We start from the raw sequence: 17,183 nt of genomic DNA on the forward strand, positions 1-17,183 counted from the left end.
GTAGCCCATCTGGTTTAAACTGCCCTATATCCAATTAAATGTTATAGAGCTGGCTTTACCAAGAATTTTGAAATAAAAATATAATATATTAATGAATTGTCAAATTTTTAGCGCTGTTTCCTCGAATCAATTTGTTCACTTAAAGGGGACACTTTAAAGAGCTAAAACTCAAAGGGAATTTGTTCGTTTTCCTTCAAATTTGGTCGGTAACTAGTTTAACATATAAACATCAAAAATCTGTCTGTAAATTTTTTCTTTAGAAATATTTTCTCCCTGAGAGCGATTTTTGTACGATCACTCCACATTTTTTTTAATCCTATTTCGAAAATGTTCTGTAACTTTTCACTGCAATTGAATATGGCAAAATGCAGACAACCCTTTTTGAGCACTTTGGGTCGGGTAACTGAGTAGCAAATTAAATTACCAAAAAAAAATTTGCTTTGACTTGTAGTTTTCAAAAGGTGATTCAGACGCTCCCATTTAGAGGTCATGAAAAATTGAACAGTCCATTTTATTTCAAAATTCTTGGTATACAGTCAACTCTCTCATAGCGACCACTTCTCGTAAGCGACCACTTCGTAAACAACCGTTTTGTTTCTCAATTAAATACTGTTTCAAGAGCTCTCTCGTAAGCAACCACCCCTCAAATTTCTTAAGGGACTGTGACCACATTTTAGGCCAGAAATAACACATATTCTTTTGTTTTCTGTTTCCGGTAAGCGACCACCCAACATAATCACGTATGATCGTTAGTAAATCATTACTCAGTAGTGACAAAAGTTTAACTTTTAATGATGCTACCACGGACTGCTGACAGATAAATAACAGTTTACAGATAGAGAAGATGGCTTAAAATTAGATCTGTAGGTAAACAGGAACTGTTACAGTGATCTGTTCAAAAATGTTATACAAAGTTTCACCAGAAGAGTGAACAGATGTGAAAAAATCAAATAAATTAGTTTCTTTTTGCCTAATTTTAGCTGCTAAGGTAATATTTATAATAATTGTAATTAATTAGTCAATCCAGTATAAGGCTTATTATTTTTGTTGATCTTTCCCATAAACAACCACCTCCCGTAAGCGACCACTTTGTGGTGCCCCAAGGGTGGTCGCTTGTGAGAGAGTTGACTGTAGTTTGATAGCCAGCTCTATAAGCTTTAATTTGATATAGGGGTTTAGGTATCTATACAGATACACTACATTGCTTAGTCGCGAGACACCTCTAAAAGCATATGGTAACCTTAAGATGTTTGCAAAAGGCATGATGAAAAATGCCTACTTGCCAACAATCAGCATCTTACTGCAATTTGTGAGTGACTGATATACTTTTATGCTCCCTTGACTCCATACAAATCATTTAATTTTGTCTCTATTATAAATGTTTGGAACAGAGACAAAATTAGAAGGATTTGTATGGAGTCATTGGAGCATAACAATGCTGATATCTCACCCCCAAATGGCAATGAGATGCTGATTTTTGGCAAGTAGGCATTTTTTGTCATGCCCTTTCAAAAGATCGCAACAAATCCCATTATTTTGGAAAGTTAGTTTTTGTGACATCTCCACTTCAGCTTTCTATTTCAGATTATATTAAGTACCTTATACTGTAATAATATTGTTCAAACAAGTCCTTAGGACTCTTAGGCACCATGCTTGGTCAAGAGTGGTGACCTGCTCTTGTTTGAACTTTATGTCAATAAATTGAGCTTTTAATTATTAATACACCCAATTTTTGGTGCAAGTTTAAAGGCCTGTTCACATGGAGTGATTTCAGCTGCAATTTGGGATTCGCTTATTTTGATGGTCTCACGGCAACCCCAAATTCGTGGGGTGTGAACGGCCAGCAATTTGACCATGAGCTCACCTACAATGGTGGAAATCAAGCTTAAAGTTGGTAACAAATTAAATAACAAGCATGCACTGATCTGAAAGCAATGGATAAACATGACACAAGGCATTTAAGTGTCCACAACTAGGGTTCAAAAAATTGTTCAATCAAGTCCAAGGATCTCTCTTATATGTCTCTTTGGTCTTGAGGAGACAGGTGACAGGAGAGGTGGCTCCTTGTCTGGGGATCGCTGGATAGAAGTGAGGGGTCATTCTGATTTGTCTGAAGGAATTGGGACAAGATGGGAATGGTCTCGTCTCACAGTGCCTTTGATCATGTAGGACCTAGGCATTCCTGCTGCGCCTGTGACAGTTCCAATGTTTCTGCATCTTTGATGTACACAGGGCCACCAGGTTGAAGGGGTTTCAAGGCTGGAACCCTGTGTTGCTGGTTGAAATTGAGCCTCTGCTTTTCTTTGCTCTCAGCCTCTCTTTCATGCAGCTTTGGTTTAGATTGGTGTGGAAGGTTGGGATGGTGTTTCTCAGCTTCCTTCCCATAAGTAATTCTGATGGCAAGTACCCGCAAAGTAGTGGGATAGATCTATATGTTGACAGTCGTAAGGTCAGATCTTTCTCTTTCTTTAGGAGTGACCTGGTAGTTTTTACGGCACACTCTGCCATGATGCAATCATGGGGAAAGTGAGGGCTGCTCGTTGCATGCTTGAAACCCCATTCTGTCACAAATTAAGTGAATTCTGCTGTTGCATACTAACGGCCATTGTCACCTCTCACTTGCTCTGGGATGCCGTGTCTAGCAAAGATACCCTTTTTGCTCTAATGACTTCGTGAGATGATGTGGTTTATTAATTCCTTTATTGCAGCTACTTCTATCAAGCGAGAGAAATAGTCAACCACAATCAGGTAATTTAGGTTATTGAGCTCAAAGAGGTCGGTCACGATCACTTGCCATGGGCGTTAAGGAAAGGGTGTTAGGATGAGTGGCTCTGCCCTTTGATGCCAATGTTAAGCACAGATTTTGCAGTTCTCAATTATGTCCTGGATTTCGGGGCTGAGGCCGGGCCACCAGACTGAAGTCTTCGCACGCTTCTCGACTTGACTACCTATACCCTGATGTTCTTTATGTACCTTGTGTAGGACTTGTAGTCTCATTGTTGATGGTACCACGATTCTTGATCCCTTCAGCAACACTCCATGGACTACACTGAGCTCTCCTCTGACTTCCCAATGAGGTTTGATTGCATCATGAAGGTGAAACTTGTCTGGCCAACCTTCCATGCAATAAATTTTTATTTGTTTCAAGACAGGGTCTTCATCCTGAGTTTCTTTGATCTCCATCAGTTTGACATCTGACACTCGTAGGGAGTCCAGCATGCTATCAACATAGATGTTCATTTCTTCTTTCGAGACCGTCGCCTGTGTGTTTGGGTTATCTGCTTGCATTCTGGATAATGCATCTGCAATGTAAAGTTCCTTCCTGGGTCCATGATTTACCTCTTTAAAGTGGAACTGCATGAGGCGTATTCTTAGTCATTGTACTCTACATGTAGGTGGACAAGGGCTTGTGGTCTGTTTCTGCAATGATGGAATCAGTTCCCACGATGTTATTACTGACCGCTCACACGCCCAGTGATGACAAAAGCCTCTTTCTTTATTTGTGCATATCTGCATTCCACTGGGGTAAGTGCTCTGGATATGAATACTACAGGTCTCCAGGTCTTGTCATCTTGGTTCTGTAACAGTACTCCTCCCAATCCAAACGAGGATGCATCTGGTGAGATTTTGGTTTCTCTGTTAGGATCATAGAGAGCAAGCACTGGTGCCTTTGTCTAGCTTGACTTGATTTATTCAAAGGAGGCTTTTTGCTGAGGTGGTCCCAAGACCCACTGTTAGTCCTTCTGCATCAGATCTTGAATAGGCTTTGTTTTATCGGATAGATGCTCTGACAACTTGCCCATGTGGTTTACCATGCCTAAGAACACACGGACATCGTGGACATTCTTGAGTGTTGATTGGTTTACCACTGCTGCGACTTTATTATCATCCACCTCAATACCGTCTCCACTTACAATATTGCCCAGGAGCACTACAGGGTGTTTCAAAAGTTCGTGGACACTTTATTTTAATACAAATAAATGATAGTTTTAGAAATCCGATATTAATAAAGGTTTTCCAGTTTTATGTACATTGTTTGCTTTTACCACTGTTGAAACATCAATATCCAGAGTGCCCCCATTGTTCTGTATAACGTTTTTGAGCCGTTGCGGCATGGAACGAGCTAGCTCCCTTAGGCTTGCTAGCGGTATGTTCTGCCAGGCGTGCCGTAACCTTGATTCTAGTTCTCCCATCGTCTTAGGGATCGGATCTCTGTATGCAGCTTCGTCGATGATGCTCCATAGGTTTTCAATGGGGTTAAGGTCAGGTGAATTTGCTGGCCACTCATCTTTTTGGATAAAATTCGGGAGGTTTCTCTTGCACCACTGCTGTGTTGCTTTCGCCGTATGAGCTGGTGCGCCATCTTGAACGAGGGTCGCACTGCTATTGTTTGTGAAAAGCTTTCGTTTTACAGGCTCTTCTGTTGTAGATCTTCGGCTGAAAAGAGGCTTCACTTCTCTCTCAAAGATTTTTGTGATGTAATACTCTGCCGTTACAGTCTGTCCTTGCGGGATGAAATGTAGGGAAGTAAGGCCGCGGCCTGTCATGCCACCCCAAACCATCCATTTGGCGCTTCCTTTAAATTGGTACGATGGCGGAACTTGACTCTCCTGTGAGCCCCATACGCTATCGTTTTTAGGGTTCGGAAAATGAAAAAGGTTTTTAAGGTACTCATTGCTAAAGAGAATTTTCCCGTTCATATTTATAAGCGAATACTAAGCGAGCTTTTCTCTGGTTGTTGCTCAGAAGTGGAAGCTTTTTTTCGTCTCAAAGGTTTTCATCCTTTTCTTGACATATACCTCCACACTGTTGGTGCAGATCCAGGCAGACCTTTGTTCTTCAGTTGTTTGCTGATTTTTCTTGTAGAATTTCCTCTTTTATACTTTGCTTATTCTATAACTTTCTTTGCCGTTCTGTCAAGGACTGATGGTCGACCACTTCTTGGCTTGTCGTAAAACTCTTGTAAACCTTTAATAGCACTTCGCTACCCAGCTCTTGCTTTTTTGCAGTATTTTAGCCGTTTCTCGAACAGATACTCCAGATGATCCTAGAATTGCTGCCTGTGCTCTTAAATAGACTGCATTTTTAGGGTTCATAATTAAAAATTATACCAAGACGTGGAAAATCTACAGTATGTAGTTGCTACTGAAAACAGACAAAAATGGCGGGAAAGTACAGAAACACACACGTTACAGATTTGCACCTTTTGGCGGGAAAATATTTATTTCAACGGGGATTTTTATCTGACTCATACAAAAGTTCTGAAAATCGATAAACAATAAGATTTGTTAATATCTGCAAGAAAATGGAGAGAAATATAAGAAATCTGAATGAAGTATAGACTTTTTAAAATGTCCACGAACTTTTGAAACACCCTGTAAAGGTACACTTGGCTAGGTTGAGTGTGACACCTGCTGCTAAAAGACATTCCAACACTTTTTTTAGCCTGCTGTCATGTAGCTCTTGGGTTGGGGCATGGTCAAGCACATCGTCAACGTTACATTCAACTCCTTGGAGTCCCTTGAGGATCCTACTCATGCATTTCTGAAACTTTTCAGAGCTAGAGCTAGCTAGAGCATAGGGCATTACATTAAAGCAATAACAACCCCAAGGTGTGGAAAAGGTTGTGAGAGGTTTTGAGCTCTCTGACAGCTTGATTTGTCCAAATCCTGAGTTCACATCCAATTTTGTGTAATACTTCACTCGTGTCAACTTCCTCAGGGTGACATCCACAAACGGGAGTGGGTGGTTCTTACACTGAACATACTCATTGATCTTTGTTAGGTCCACACACACTCTTACTTTGCCATTGGACTTGGGAGTCACTTCCATAGGGGCACACTATTCTGCTGGGCTGTCAACTGGTGATATCACCCCGCTCATGCATTCTGTCAATTTCATCCTTGGTTTCAGGGTAGAGTGACATTGGTACCTTTCTTTGGACTGCGAGTGCGAAGGATGTCACATCATCGCACGTCATCTCATGGTGTACCCTTCTTTCATGAATTCGACTCCAGTGAATAGCTGTGGATGATGACAAATCACCTTTGCTTTTTACTTGTCACTAATTAATTCGTGGATCCTGCTGATAAGGTTTAGACTTTCTGCAGCAGCTCTACCAAGAGGTGGTTGTGTCAGGCTGCTACAACATAGATGTGTTCCTTCACAGACTAAGGGTAATAATTGGTACGGAAACTTCCCCTTGCAAGTCAGCTTATACTTGCATATGGACCCAAAATGACTTTATCTGTAGGTTCCAGCTTTGTCTAAACATCCAATTTCAGGAAACTATCGTATGGAACTACTGTGGCATCAGCACCACTGTCAAGCTTGAAGGTAAAATGGTTACTGGTTTCTCGTTTACAAGGAGTGTGGCTGGTCCATGGCGACTTTCTGTAGATTGTGTAGATCTCTCCAGAGAAGAAAGGTTCTTCTTCTTCAGCTTCTTTTTCTAGTAGTTTTCCTGGTTTTGAATTTTTACAAAACCTGTGCTCAGTGTCCTATTTAGGAGAATTTGTTACTTTTGGAGCTCCCTGCAGGACATGTCTTCTTTGGGTGTAAGCTTTCAAGGCACCTGGGACTCTTCAACTGAGATTTAGACTGAGGAGTTGTACTAGGACGAATTTTTCCTTGTTTCATCCTGTGAGGTTTTCCTTTGGCAATGCTATCAGCTTCTACTGATTTGGATTGAAGCCCTCCAACAGGAATGCTTTGTTGTTGTTTCACCGTTTCACTTAGTGGCACTAGATTGATAGCCATTTCGAGAGTCAACTTTGGGTTGAGTTGCAACTTTTCTGAAACGTCCTGCACTGTTTCCTAGTCCTACGACAATGTAGTCCTGAATCAGTTTGTCTTTCAACGTTCTGAATCGAAATTGCAGTGTCTTGCGAGGCCATACAGGAACAGGTCTGTGATAAAACTATCCACTGATTCACCCTCTTGCTGGTTCCTTGAATTGAGTTTTGCTCCTTGGAAGATGACATTTCTTTTTACGATGTAGTAGTTTTTAATTTTCTCTTTTTCCTCCTTGTAGTTCTTTTATTCTTCCGTGGTGAGTTCAAACGAACAGAATATATCGTCTCCTTGTTCGCTCATCATGTAAATCAATGAGTTAACTTGATTCTCGCCGCTTTCCTCATCCAGTCTGGTTGCTTTACGAAATCTTTCAAGTCTTTGAATCCGTTTCGGCCAAATTTGTCCAGGGGAGAAACTTGAAAGTTTCCAGCCAGTCAAAGACCTGCCTAGACTGCTGGCGATTGTTGGAAAGGTGATTAAAGTTGTATGGCGCCCGCTTCCACACGGGGAGAAACCTCATGCTTGCCGCCTTGCATGTTTTCATAGCTTTTTTGTGGAGCTGTCTTTGCTTGTTTCAACACGTGTATATCTCCACAAAACCGATTGGAATTCGCTGCATCGAGGAAGAGGTGCTGATGAAGGTTCTAGGCTTGAAATACCACTTCTTCAAGTCAACAGCCATGTTTTATTCTCTGACCAAAGACACCTGTGTGCATGCCTAACAAAATCACTCACACATGACAAATGAATGCTAGTTCTAAAGTCTGATAACACAACATGTAGCAGTCTTTTATCGGCACACAAGACAATCTATTTTGTATCAAAGAATGTTAATCAAGGTTAATACTGGTAGCTCTTTTTTCTACTTTTTTTATCCAAATAAATCTGAGAAGAAAAATCAAAATTTACTCAAGTGATTTAATGGATTTTCCCCCATTTCTAAATTTGTTATTACACTTTTATTTGTTTTTCTTCCAGAGCCTTTATACAGGAAATGAAGACGCTGAAACATATGTTGCATACAGGTTGAAATCTAAGATAGAGCAGGTGCAATATATCAGGATGATACCTCTGATGTTTGAAGGTCAAAAATGCTTTCGATTTGAACTGTTTGGATGTGATGGAGGTAATTATTAAATCAAAAAAGTGTGTCAGTGCAGAGCCACTATTATATCACTGTAACTTTTATGCTCTTAGCTCATATTAGCGTACTTTTTTGGTTTTGATTATTTTTCATACAATTTTGGAGCTTTCCTGAATGAATTTTGGCAAATTTAAGATGGCCAACATTTGGCAATCATACAATATAATACAATACAATACAATCATGATATAATTGAACATCATATGATGTCAAAAATATGTGGGCTGTAGCCAGGCAGGGTTAAAAATTCTGTGTAAAATGTTGACACTGGTTTTAAAATATGAAATGGATGTTTCGGTTGTTGCTACAACCTTCTTCAGCTTGAGAATGTTAATAAAAACAGCGTCCAGGGTGTTATATCAATAAAAGTTAAAGATACGAAAAAACGTGATAAAATTTGGGTGAGAACTATAACAAGTCTTCTGCACACCGTGAAGCAAAGAACACAGTAGGAAACAGAATGATGAAGAGAGAACCACAAAAAGAAACTCCAGAAGATCCTGCTTCATCCACAAACCAGTGTAACTATCGCTGTTTCTGTTTACAAGAAGAGCCATACACACACCGACCACTATCTGGATTTCAATTCCCACCACCATACACAACAAAAACACTCTGTTGTACGCACTCTTATAGATTGAGAAAAAAACATTCCATCCTCTGAGGAGGAAACATAATTGGAAACCAAGCGCGTGGTACAAGCCTTGTCCACCAACTATTACCATGCCCATTTTCGTAGAAGTCATCAATCCAACACAGAACGTGAAACAAATGCCAATACAGCAGATCATCAAGGTCTAGTTATTCTACCATACACCAAAGGTTGCTCAGAAAAAATTGTGATAAGTTTTAAGAGATTTTAAATTCAAAGTCGCACATAAACCCATTCGAACAATCTCAAACATTTTGAAGAAACTGAAGGATAAGATATGTAAAGAGGCTTCCAAAGGAGTTATTTATAAGATTGAATGCGAAGATTGCCCAAGTGTTTACATTGGCCAGACTACCCATGCACTAAAACCAGGTCAAAGAACACACAAAATCCATAGCAACGTTAGATTAAAACTTATTACTAGCCCAACATCATTTGCTTCTCCAGCCAGCACGAGATTGATCTAGAAGGAGTTGAAATCGTTAACAGATCTGCAAAATGGAAATGAAACATTCTTGAAGCTTGGCATTCTGTCGGAGAATGAGCACTTCGAAAACTCATTAATAATTCATAAGCCCATTGACCTATCAAATGGTCGATAAAACATCACGTGCAGTGGTTTTAAAACCTCGTTATTAGTATGCGGTGTTTAATGTTTTTCTCATATGCTAATTTCGAACATTCACAAAAGCATCATTGTTATGAACTCTCTTGACACACGCTTTTCCAGGAATGTTTTTGAAGCCATTCAAAAAACTCGCAGATTGTGTTTTAATGTATTTAAATGCAATTTAAAGGAGTTATCAACAAAGAGCAGCAACAGTACCCGCGGTCAGAGGTCAGTTTGGAAGCGCATGTACAATAGTGTGGCGTCAATCTGGTACCTAGAGTCCTCAGGCTTTTTGGTCAGCGGGTGGGTGCCAGGAGAGACTGGGGATATCGAAAAAAATTTCAAAGTTTTTGATTGGCCATTCTGTAACAGTTTCCATTGTTTTACTGCAGAAATTTGATGCCCCCAGAGTCTCTCCTGGTGACTAACTGCTGGCAAAGAGGTTGAGGACTCTGGGTATAAGATGGGTGTGGCGTAGGTGGGGCAGTGCATGGAGTTCTTTCAGCCAGCGTGGCCGAGGGCAGTTGTCATCTAGCTTTTCGATCTAGCTATTATTTTGCGTTTTGTTTTACGTGTCTTTGCATCTGTTTTTTATGCCACGGTCTACCCTGAACAGCATTACAGCCTCACTGGATTGGGTCGACTTCATGGCGTCGTCTTCTGGCGAAACAATTACCTCCTTAGCCGCTACAACCTCATCGGCTTCTCCACCTATATTCTCCATTTCCAGAGAGACTCTTTACCAAGCGTTCTCTCAAGCGCTAGGACAGTGGCTTCCCCAAATTCTTGCAGTTTTTCAGGGGAATGGAGCGATGAGTTCGTTGACCAGTGCTGCAGTTCAGTCACCCGGGGGCAGGGCGTAGGCTTCGAATGTGGAGAGTTCCTCGATTCCAAGCTCATCCGCTATGTCAGGTAACGTTGCTCTCTCGTTTATTTCAAAATCTGGTGTTCACTGCACTTGGTCAGCCGCCGCTGATGGCCATTTCTATGATATCATCGTTCGTTTCTCCTACCGGCACCGGTTTCTCCTACCAGCACCCTGCAACTCGACCTTCATGCCTTCGGTCTGCAAGGCCTTTGTAGTTGGTCCCGGTTACGCGCCTATTCCAGCAAAGCTGGTCACTAAAATAACCAGTGGCGTTTATGTGGAGCTAGCGGACCTCCTGGCAGAGAACTTAAGGGAACAGAAATCCAAGCCCCACACATATTTGGATGAAAAATTGGTTGTTTCTCCGGCGCGTAAGCGAGTGGTGGAAATCACCGATATTTTAACTTGGGTCAAGGCCTTTACCATCCATGCTTGGGTATTTTGCAACGCCCATCCAAATTGTTGGCAGGATTTAACTCAATACAAATTACTGATCACGCAGACGGTACGCCAGTTCCCAGGTCCTGCCTGGTAAACCTATGATGTTGCATTCAGGAAGGATGCCAGGGCGTCAGGCTTGGCAAATTGGTCCAAAATGAATCTGGACTTGTACAACTTCCACACCTGAAACTCTGAGGTACCTCAGTCCTTGCTATGCCTTCTTGGGACTCAGTCAGCCTTCCCACTTCCTCCTTCGTCGTCAGCATCCAACTCGCCATCTTTTCCTATTTTGCGTTCTTCAACTTCAGTGTACAACTGCCGCTCATGGAACAATGAAGCGTGTCGCTGGACTCTCGGTCAATACCATTTCTGTCATGTCTGCGAGCGTTGCGATGGGAACCATCCTCTGGTAAGTTGTCCCTTTCGAGCCAACAAGGGGATGCAACGATCTCACTCTCTCACTCCATCCGGTAGCAAACGCAGCCAACGCCGACACCTGGTTGCCACGACTACTGCAGCCGCTTCATTTGTAAATAGTGTAAATACAAGTACTTCAGATGTTTTGGTTAGTGCCATGGGTCTGTTTCCTTGGTGGCAGACAGGACTGCCAACTGTTCAGTTATCACGGAGTGTCTCACAAGTTCAAAACAGGGCTCCTTCATTGTATCTGCCATTTCTCCCCCCACACAAGGTTTCTTCTATTAGGGTGGGCAAACTACGCAAGGAAGCATCAGCTCATCCAGATCCGCGGTTTGTATGTTGATAGGCATTCAGGAAGGGTTCTATGTGGGCTTCAAACCAGCGTCTGTTTCTCTGAGATCAGCTCCACAGAATATGCTGTCAGCCAGTCTTGAACCATCAGTAATTGAAGATTACCTCCAGACTAAACTAGCCAAGGAGCGAGCAGCTGGCCCTTTCTCCACTCCTCCGTTACCCAATCTTCACATCAGCTGATTTGGTGTCATTCCCAAAATACATCAGCCGTACAAGTGGCGTTTGATCCTTTCCCATCCAGAAGGTCACAGCGTGAATGATGGGATTCCAAAAGACCCCTTCTCGGTTCAGTATATGAAAGTTGGCGACATTATCGCTGGTATTATGTCATTCCGCAGAGGGGCTTTACTGGCCAAATTAGACGTGGAGAGTGCGTATCACATTGTTCCTTTGATGGTGCTGCTCCGTTATCTTTCCATGTATGTGGCTCGGCATTCTTTTGCGTTTACTGCCCGCCACGTGGCCGGGTCTTCCAATTTAGTGGCTGATGCTCTTTCCTGATTTGATTTTCAGAGATTCCGTCAGCTAGTTCCTCAGGCCTCGCCTACAGCCATCCCAGTGCCTCCTTCTCTCCTGGCCCAGCTTCCAGTAGTCTGACCCAGAAGTGTCAGTTCTATCGTGCAAATGGCTTGGCCCCTTTAACTCGCCGGGTGTATCAGTCAGCTCAGCGTCAATTTATTGAATTTTGTATGTTAGATGGTTATGTTAGCTCTAATGGCTCTCTGCTTCCTACAGACGGGCATACATTGTTGCGTTTTTGTTCCCATCTGGCGGATCGGTTGCGCCATTCATCTATCAAGGTGTACTTGTCTGCAGTACGTTCATCGCACATTGATTATGGTTTTCCTGGTCCTCTGGCACTTTGCCTCCAACTCCAGCGTCTCCTTCATGGCATTAAATACCACCAAGGCTCCCTTCAACCTCAGTGCCAACCCATAACAGTGGACATCATGCACATTATTCACCGTTCAGTGGACTTGCAAAACCCTGACCACATCATGCTTTGGGTTGCCTGCTACATAGGCGTAGGTCCGGCAGTGCGTGGAGTTCTTTCAGCCAGCATGGCCGAGAGCAGTCCTCATCTAGCTCTCCCCCTCCCTTCCCTTTTTTCTCTTTCCTTCCACTAATTTTTCAGTGTGACGGGTGCTTGTTTTTGTCTCTTGTGCGTGGGGGCTCAACAACAACAACAACCTTTATTTTCCTCGTGATTGATTAGTGTGTTTTGATTACATTCTTTTGTGGTAAAAATTTGTTTAATTTATTTTGAAAATTGAAGTAGTGATTAAGGATGGAGGCCACGTTAACCATCCGATTTTCTAGTTGACCTCCATATTGCTTAGTGATGTTCAGAAATTAATGACAAGTGAGGAACCAAAAAATGAAGAGACTTAAATAAAAAGAACTAAGGAATTAAGTTACAATAACTAATATTAAGAAGATTATGATATACTGTTGTTACAACTGTACGATAAAGGTCAGCATAAAGTATTTTTGAAATTGTTCAAACAAGTTACTCATAAGGTTATCGGTACAGAACGCATAACGCCATGTAGTCACAAAACGATTAATGGCTGGCTGGGTTGCAGCGTTGTGCCAGCCATGGGGGCGTTATTCAGTTTAGGAGCTGGCTGCCAAAAGTGGAAGCTCTTGGACATTCTAGGCACCCAACCTCCACTAAGTGATGCAGTTGTTAATCGGGGCTAAAACCACTCGGCTGCGCCTCATGGTTTTAAATCGTGATAAAACACTGCTGCTCATGTTTTAAACATTACATTGCTTTTCCTGACATATACAGTGTACTTGCCACAATATTGTTATACACTGTTAGTTCTCACCCAAATTTTATCACGTTTATTGTATTTTTAGTTTTTATTTGTTTATTTACATCCTGGACGCCGTTTTTATTAACATTCTCAAGCTGAAGAAGGTTGTAGCAACAACTGTAACGTCCACTTATATTTTAAAGCCAGTGTCAACATTTTATACAGAATCATAGAACATCATCATTTTCCCTTGCAGTCCTCAAAGGAAACAACTTTGGACGTACTATCTATCCTCCAAAAGCCTCATTGTCATATAGCGTAGCTATTATATTTGCAAAGTTGTGAAATGGGGTGCAGAATCCCTCAGCCTTAGAAGACAAACAAAAAGCCTGGTCTACTCTAGCAATCTAGATAGGGTAATAAGCAATAGTATGGTGACAGTTAATATGAAACTCGACCTTTCGTGGGGGTGCAGAATAGTTACATAATACCAACTGCTCTTAAAATTAATGAGACAAGATATATAGTTAAAAAACCTATGTTAAAATACCTATTTCGTTAAGTAATTTTTCTAAACTAAGGAAAATGAGGGACTGCAAATGGCAAGTATGAACTAGTTATGGAATTCATGACAAAACATGTTAACAGGGTACTGTCACGGAGATAAAAATGAAAAAATATAATTATACCGTTTATTTGCCACATTGCAGAATCAACTGAATTAAAAAGCTATAAGTTTACAATCAATCAATAATTAGACTACTACTACTACTGCTACAGGAACAATAAAAATATCTTAAATAACTATTTACGTATTTACATATTCACATTTTCACATATTTACTAGCGAATGAAAATTATAAAGGAACCTGAATGCAACAACTCCTATCAGCGTAAACATTACTTCTATTGTTGCCACCGGGTCGCAGGTTGTAGGTTATCCAAAATAGCTCAAATATTTGACAAAGAACCCCTTCTTTGACGTGAAATCGCTCTTTTACAATAACTGTCCAAATTCCCGTGTGCTGATTGGCTCATAGCTATTGCCTATAAGAGTACAGACAATAAAAATGACGTCAGATAAAAATAGCCAATTCCGCTCGTACTTTTTCCATGTTATTGTAAAAAGCAAATCAACGGCAGTTTTCTATGGTCTATAAAAATGACGCCATAAAATGTCCAAAACTTGGCTGTGAAACCACTCGCCTGTGGCTCGTGGTTCCACTTGAGTTTTGAACATTTTTTGACATCATTTTATGGTCTATAAGAGTATAGACCATAGAAAACTGCCGTTGATTTGTTAATTAGAGCAATTAATTAATTAGAATTAAATTAGAATAAGCAAATTAAAGGAATTTTCTTTGGCCTTGGCATTGTTTGATAAAGCTATGAAATTCATGTTTGCAATGCTTGCAGATGGAGTTTTGTCAAAAATCTATCATTCATTGCGATTGACAGGCTATTGATTAATCCAAATGTTCTGTTGTTTCCTGTTCAGGGATAAACAGACATTTGGCAAAATCTCTAAACTCAGCAGCTGGCATTTCCTTTCCCCTCTCTCCAACGCAACATTTTTCGCTCCTACATACTCCCTTACGCAGCTATTGTTTACTTCTTGTACTCATTTGGGGAGGAGATGACGGTTATGCAAGCTAACTATGTCAGGAAACTCTTTTCAAATTTTAGCAATGTTCCCCCTAAAAGAATTATTTTGAATCAAAGTGAAAGAATAACATGACATGAAATTATTTTATAGTAAAATATTCAATTCCCTAATTCTCATATTTGTATTGCTTGTAGGTCTGCGACAAGCCTTTGGCCTTAACCGAGGACTATTTGGCCCCAAAAGTAATATGTTCCCAATGTCAGAAGGCAAAATGTGGGATACAGGAAATGTGAGCAAGAGTTCGAACCAAACGTTAGGGTGGTCTCCTGGAATAACAGGATCAGTTTACACAAGGTTTCAGTGTGTAACTGAAGCGCTATATTTGGTGAGCGGATTTTTAGTACAAATCTGCACATCACGCCCATGCTCACCTAAGGAAGCAAGTTTTGTTGTACGCAAAGGACCATGGATGCCTTCAGGTTACTATAATTACGGCTCTGCAGTTAGAGTATGGTACAGTTCAAACAGCGAAGTAAGTACAATTAACTGTAAACCTGTGCCTGTGAGGCAACATTAATACAGGCTTGTGGTTTTAGATCAGTATTGACAGTTTTCCCTCCTCAACTGGTTTAAAAGTCCCTTTACTGTCTACAAGTAATGCTTTTTGTGCAATGTTTTACACTGCCTGCTCTCTTTCCGTCCTTGTTTACATCAACATTATTTCCATGGCCCTTCCCTCGGTCTGCATAAAATTATGTTTGACACCTGCCATTTCCAGCTTGTGTGATCCTACATGTACCAACAGCTTGTTGTTAGCTTTGGTTTTTTATTTGTGTCCCAAATAAAATCTGTCAGCTTGTTTCCTTTACCAACTGAAGAAACTTTAAAACACTGGAACCTCGATTTTACAATATACAAACGGGACAGCAAAATCATATTGTTAACTCTGCAAATCGTTGTAAACAAACTCCTGATTTAATGATTTGGTGAAAAAGCAACCAAAAATATTGTTTCGAGATATGGTTAACAATTAATTTTTCAAAGTGCAATCAATAAAATCCAATTTCTAGGCCAATTCCTAAAAAAAGCCGCCATCAAAGACAAGGAAGACGAGCATGATAAAGCGGTTTAGACAGAGTACAAATAACCCATAGTTGACAGAAATGCCAGTATTAGGCCCTACGGGATAAAGGATAGCTGTATCTACATAAAACTTTGTGTAATTGCTACTGTGGGTGTTTGTCACTCTTTGACGGTATGTGATTTTAATAAATTATATCATTGTTACGGGAAAAAAATTACACCTGGGTCATTAGATTTCCATCGTTATACGGGGAATATTATTGAACCAAATGTTGCTTAATCGAGATTCTGCTCCACACAATTTATTGTAACTTTTGCTGGGACACAGAATGTTGTTGACGCGTCATAAAATCGGGAATATATCGTTAGATCGACGATCGTAAAAACCATGGTTCCACTGTAACCCCACTCTATGGATACTTGGCCTTGCAACTGTCCATGACCACATGCAGACAATGAACTCTGCAACTGTACATGTAGCCTCCTTTGTAGTGGGTGGAGAGTAGCAGCATACCCAGCAAACTAACTATGAAATCTGTTATTTAGTTTAATGTTCATAAAGTAATGTTTAAAAAATAAGCAGCTAGGAGTGTTTTTTCGGGTTTAGAACCACGAGGCACAGCCGAGTGGTTTTAGACCCGATAAAACATGTGCTGCAAGTTTTTTCAATGGCCTCAAAAACATTCCTGGAGAAGCATGTGTCAAGAGAGTTCATAACAATTATGCTTTTGTGAACGTTGAAAATAAGCATAGAAAATAAACACTGTATACAAATGAGGAGTGTTTTATCAGCTTATAAAACACCATATACTAATAAGGAGGAGGATGATCAATATAAAGTCACTGCACATGGTGCATTATCCACCATTTGATAGGGCAATGGGCGTATGAATTATTAATGAGTTTTTGAATTTACTTACATGCATCACGAATGTAAGGACTTATTCTCTTCAATTACAATATTAACTTCATCTGTTGATTGCACCGTTGCAGCGTTTTCCGGTGAAGCCATCTACGGACAAGATGGGGTCAGTTGTCCACATGTTTAGTTCGCCCGTCGTTGGCAATGAAGTCTCATTAGAGCTGTATCCGTATGAAACAAGTGACTGGAATGATCCTTGCAATTATGGCATTGACTATCAGTTTTGTGTACAAATAGAATTTTATGGAAAGGCCTTAGGTTGGTGTGCACTAAAATGGATTTATCCTTTTCTCTAAGGCAGGGGAAGGCAGGTTACGATTTGAAATTTGCCACCCATTTCTCCAAACTCTGAAGTTTATTACACACGTTTTGAAATCATTGGTGATCCTTGCAATCTGATTGGCTCTCAACAGTGAGATTTATTCCCAAATTGCACTATTTTTTGCTCTAAATCCCATTCTTTTTTTAGCCCATCAAAATGGAAGTGTTATAACAAAAATAAAAAGAATTAATATTGACAATAAA

The 17,183-nt window shown here is 40.6% G+C and overlaps 1 protein-coding gene across 1 annotated transcript in view; it reads left to right on the plus strand.

Moving 5' to 3' along the window:
- LOC146454560 (uncharacterized) overlaps positions 1–17,183 on the plus strand; it is a 69,879-nt gene that overhangs the window by 10,591 nt on the left and 42,105 nt on the right. Inside the window, exons 4-6 of the mRNA XM_085095290.1 lie at positions 7,774–7,921; positions 14,848–15,185; positions 16,730–16,916. Coding sequence (XP_084951416.1) covers positions 7,774–7,921; positions 14,848–15,185; positions 16,730–16,916 — 673 coding nt within the window. The remainder of the gene's footprint in view (positions 1–7,773; positions 7,922–14,847; positions 15,186–16,729; positions 16,917–17,183) is intronic.

This window comes from Pavona decussata, unplaced genomic scaffold, assembly GCF_977016875.1.
Source record: "Pavona decussata unplaced genomic scaffold, jaPavDecu1.1 SCAFFOLD_300, whole genome shotgun sequence".
In the NCBI taxonomy this organism is placed as follows: Eukaryota; Metazoa; Cnidaria; class Anthozoa; order Scleractinia; family Agariciidae; genus Pavona; species Pavona decussata.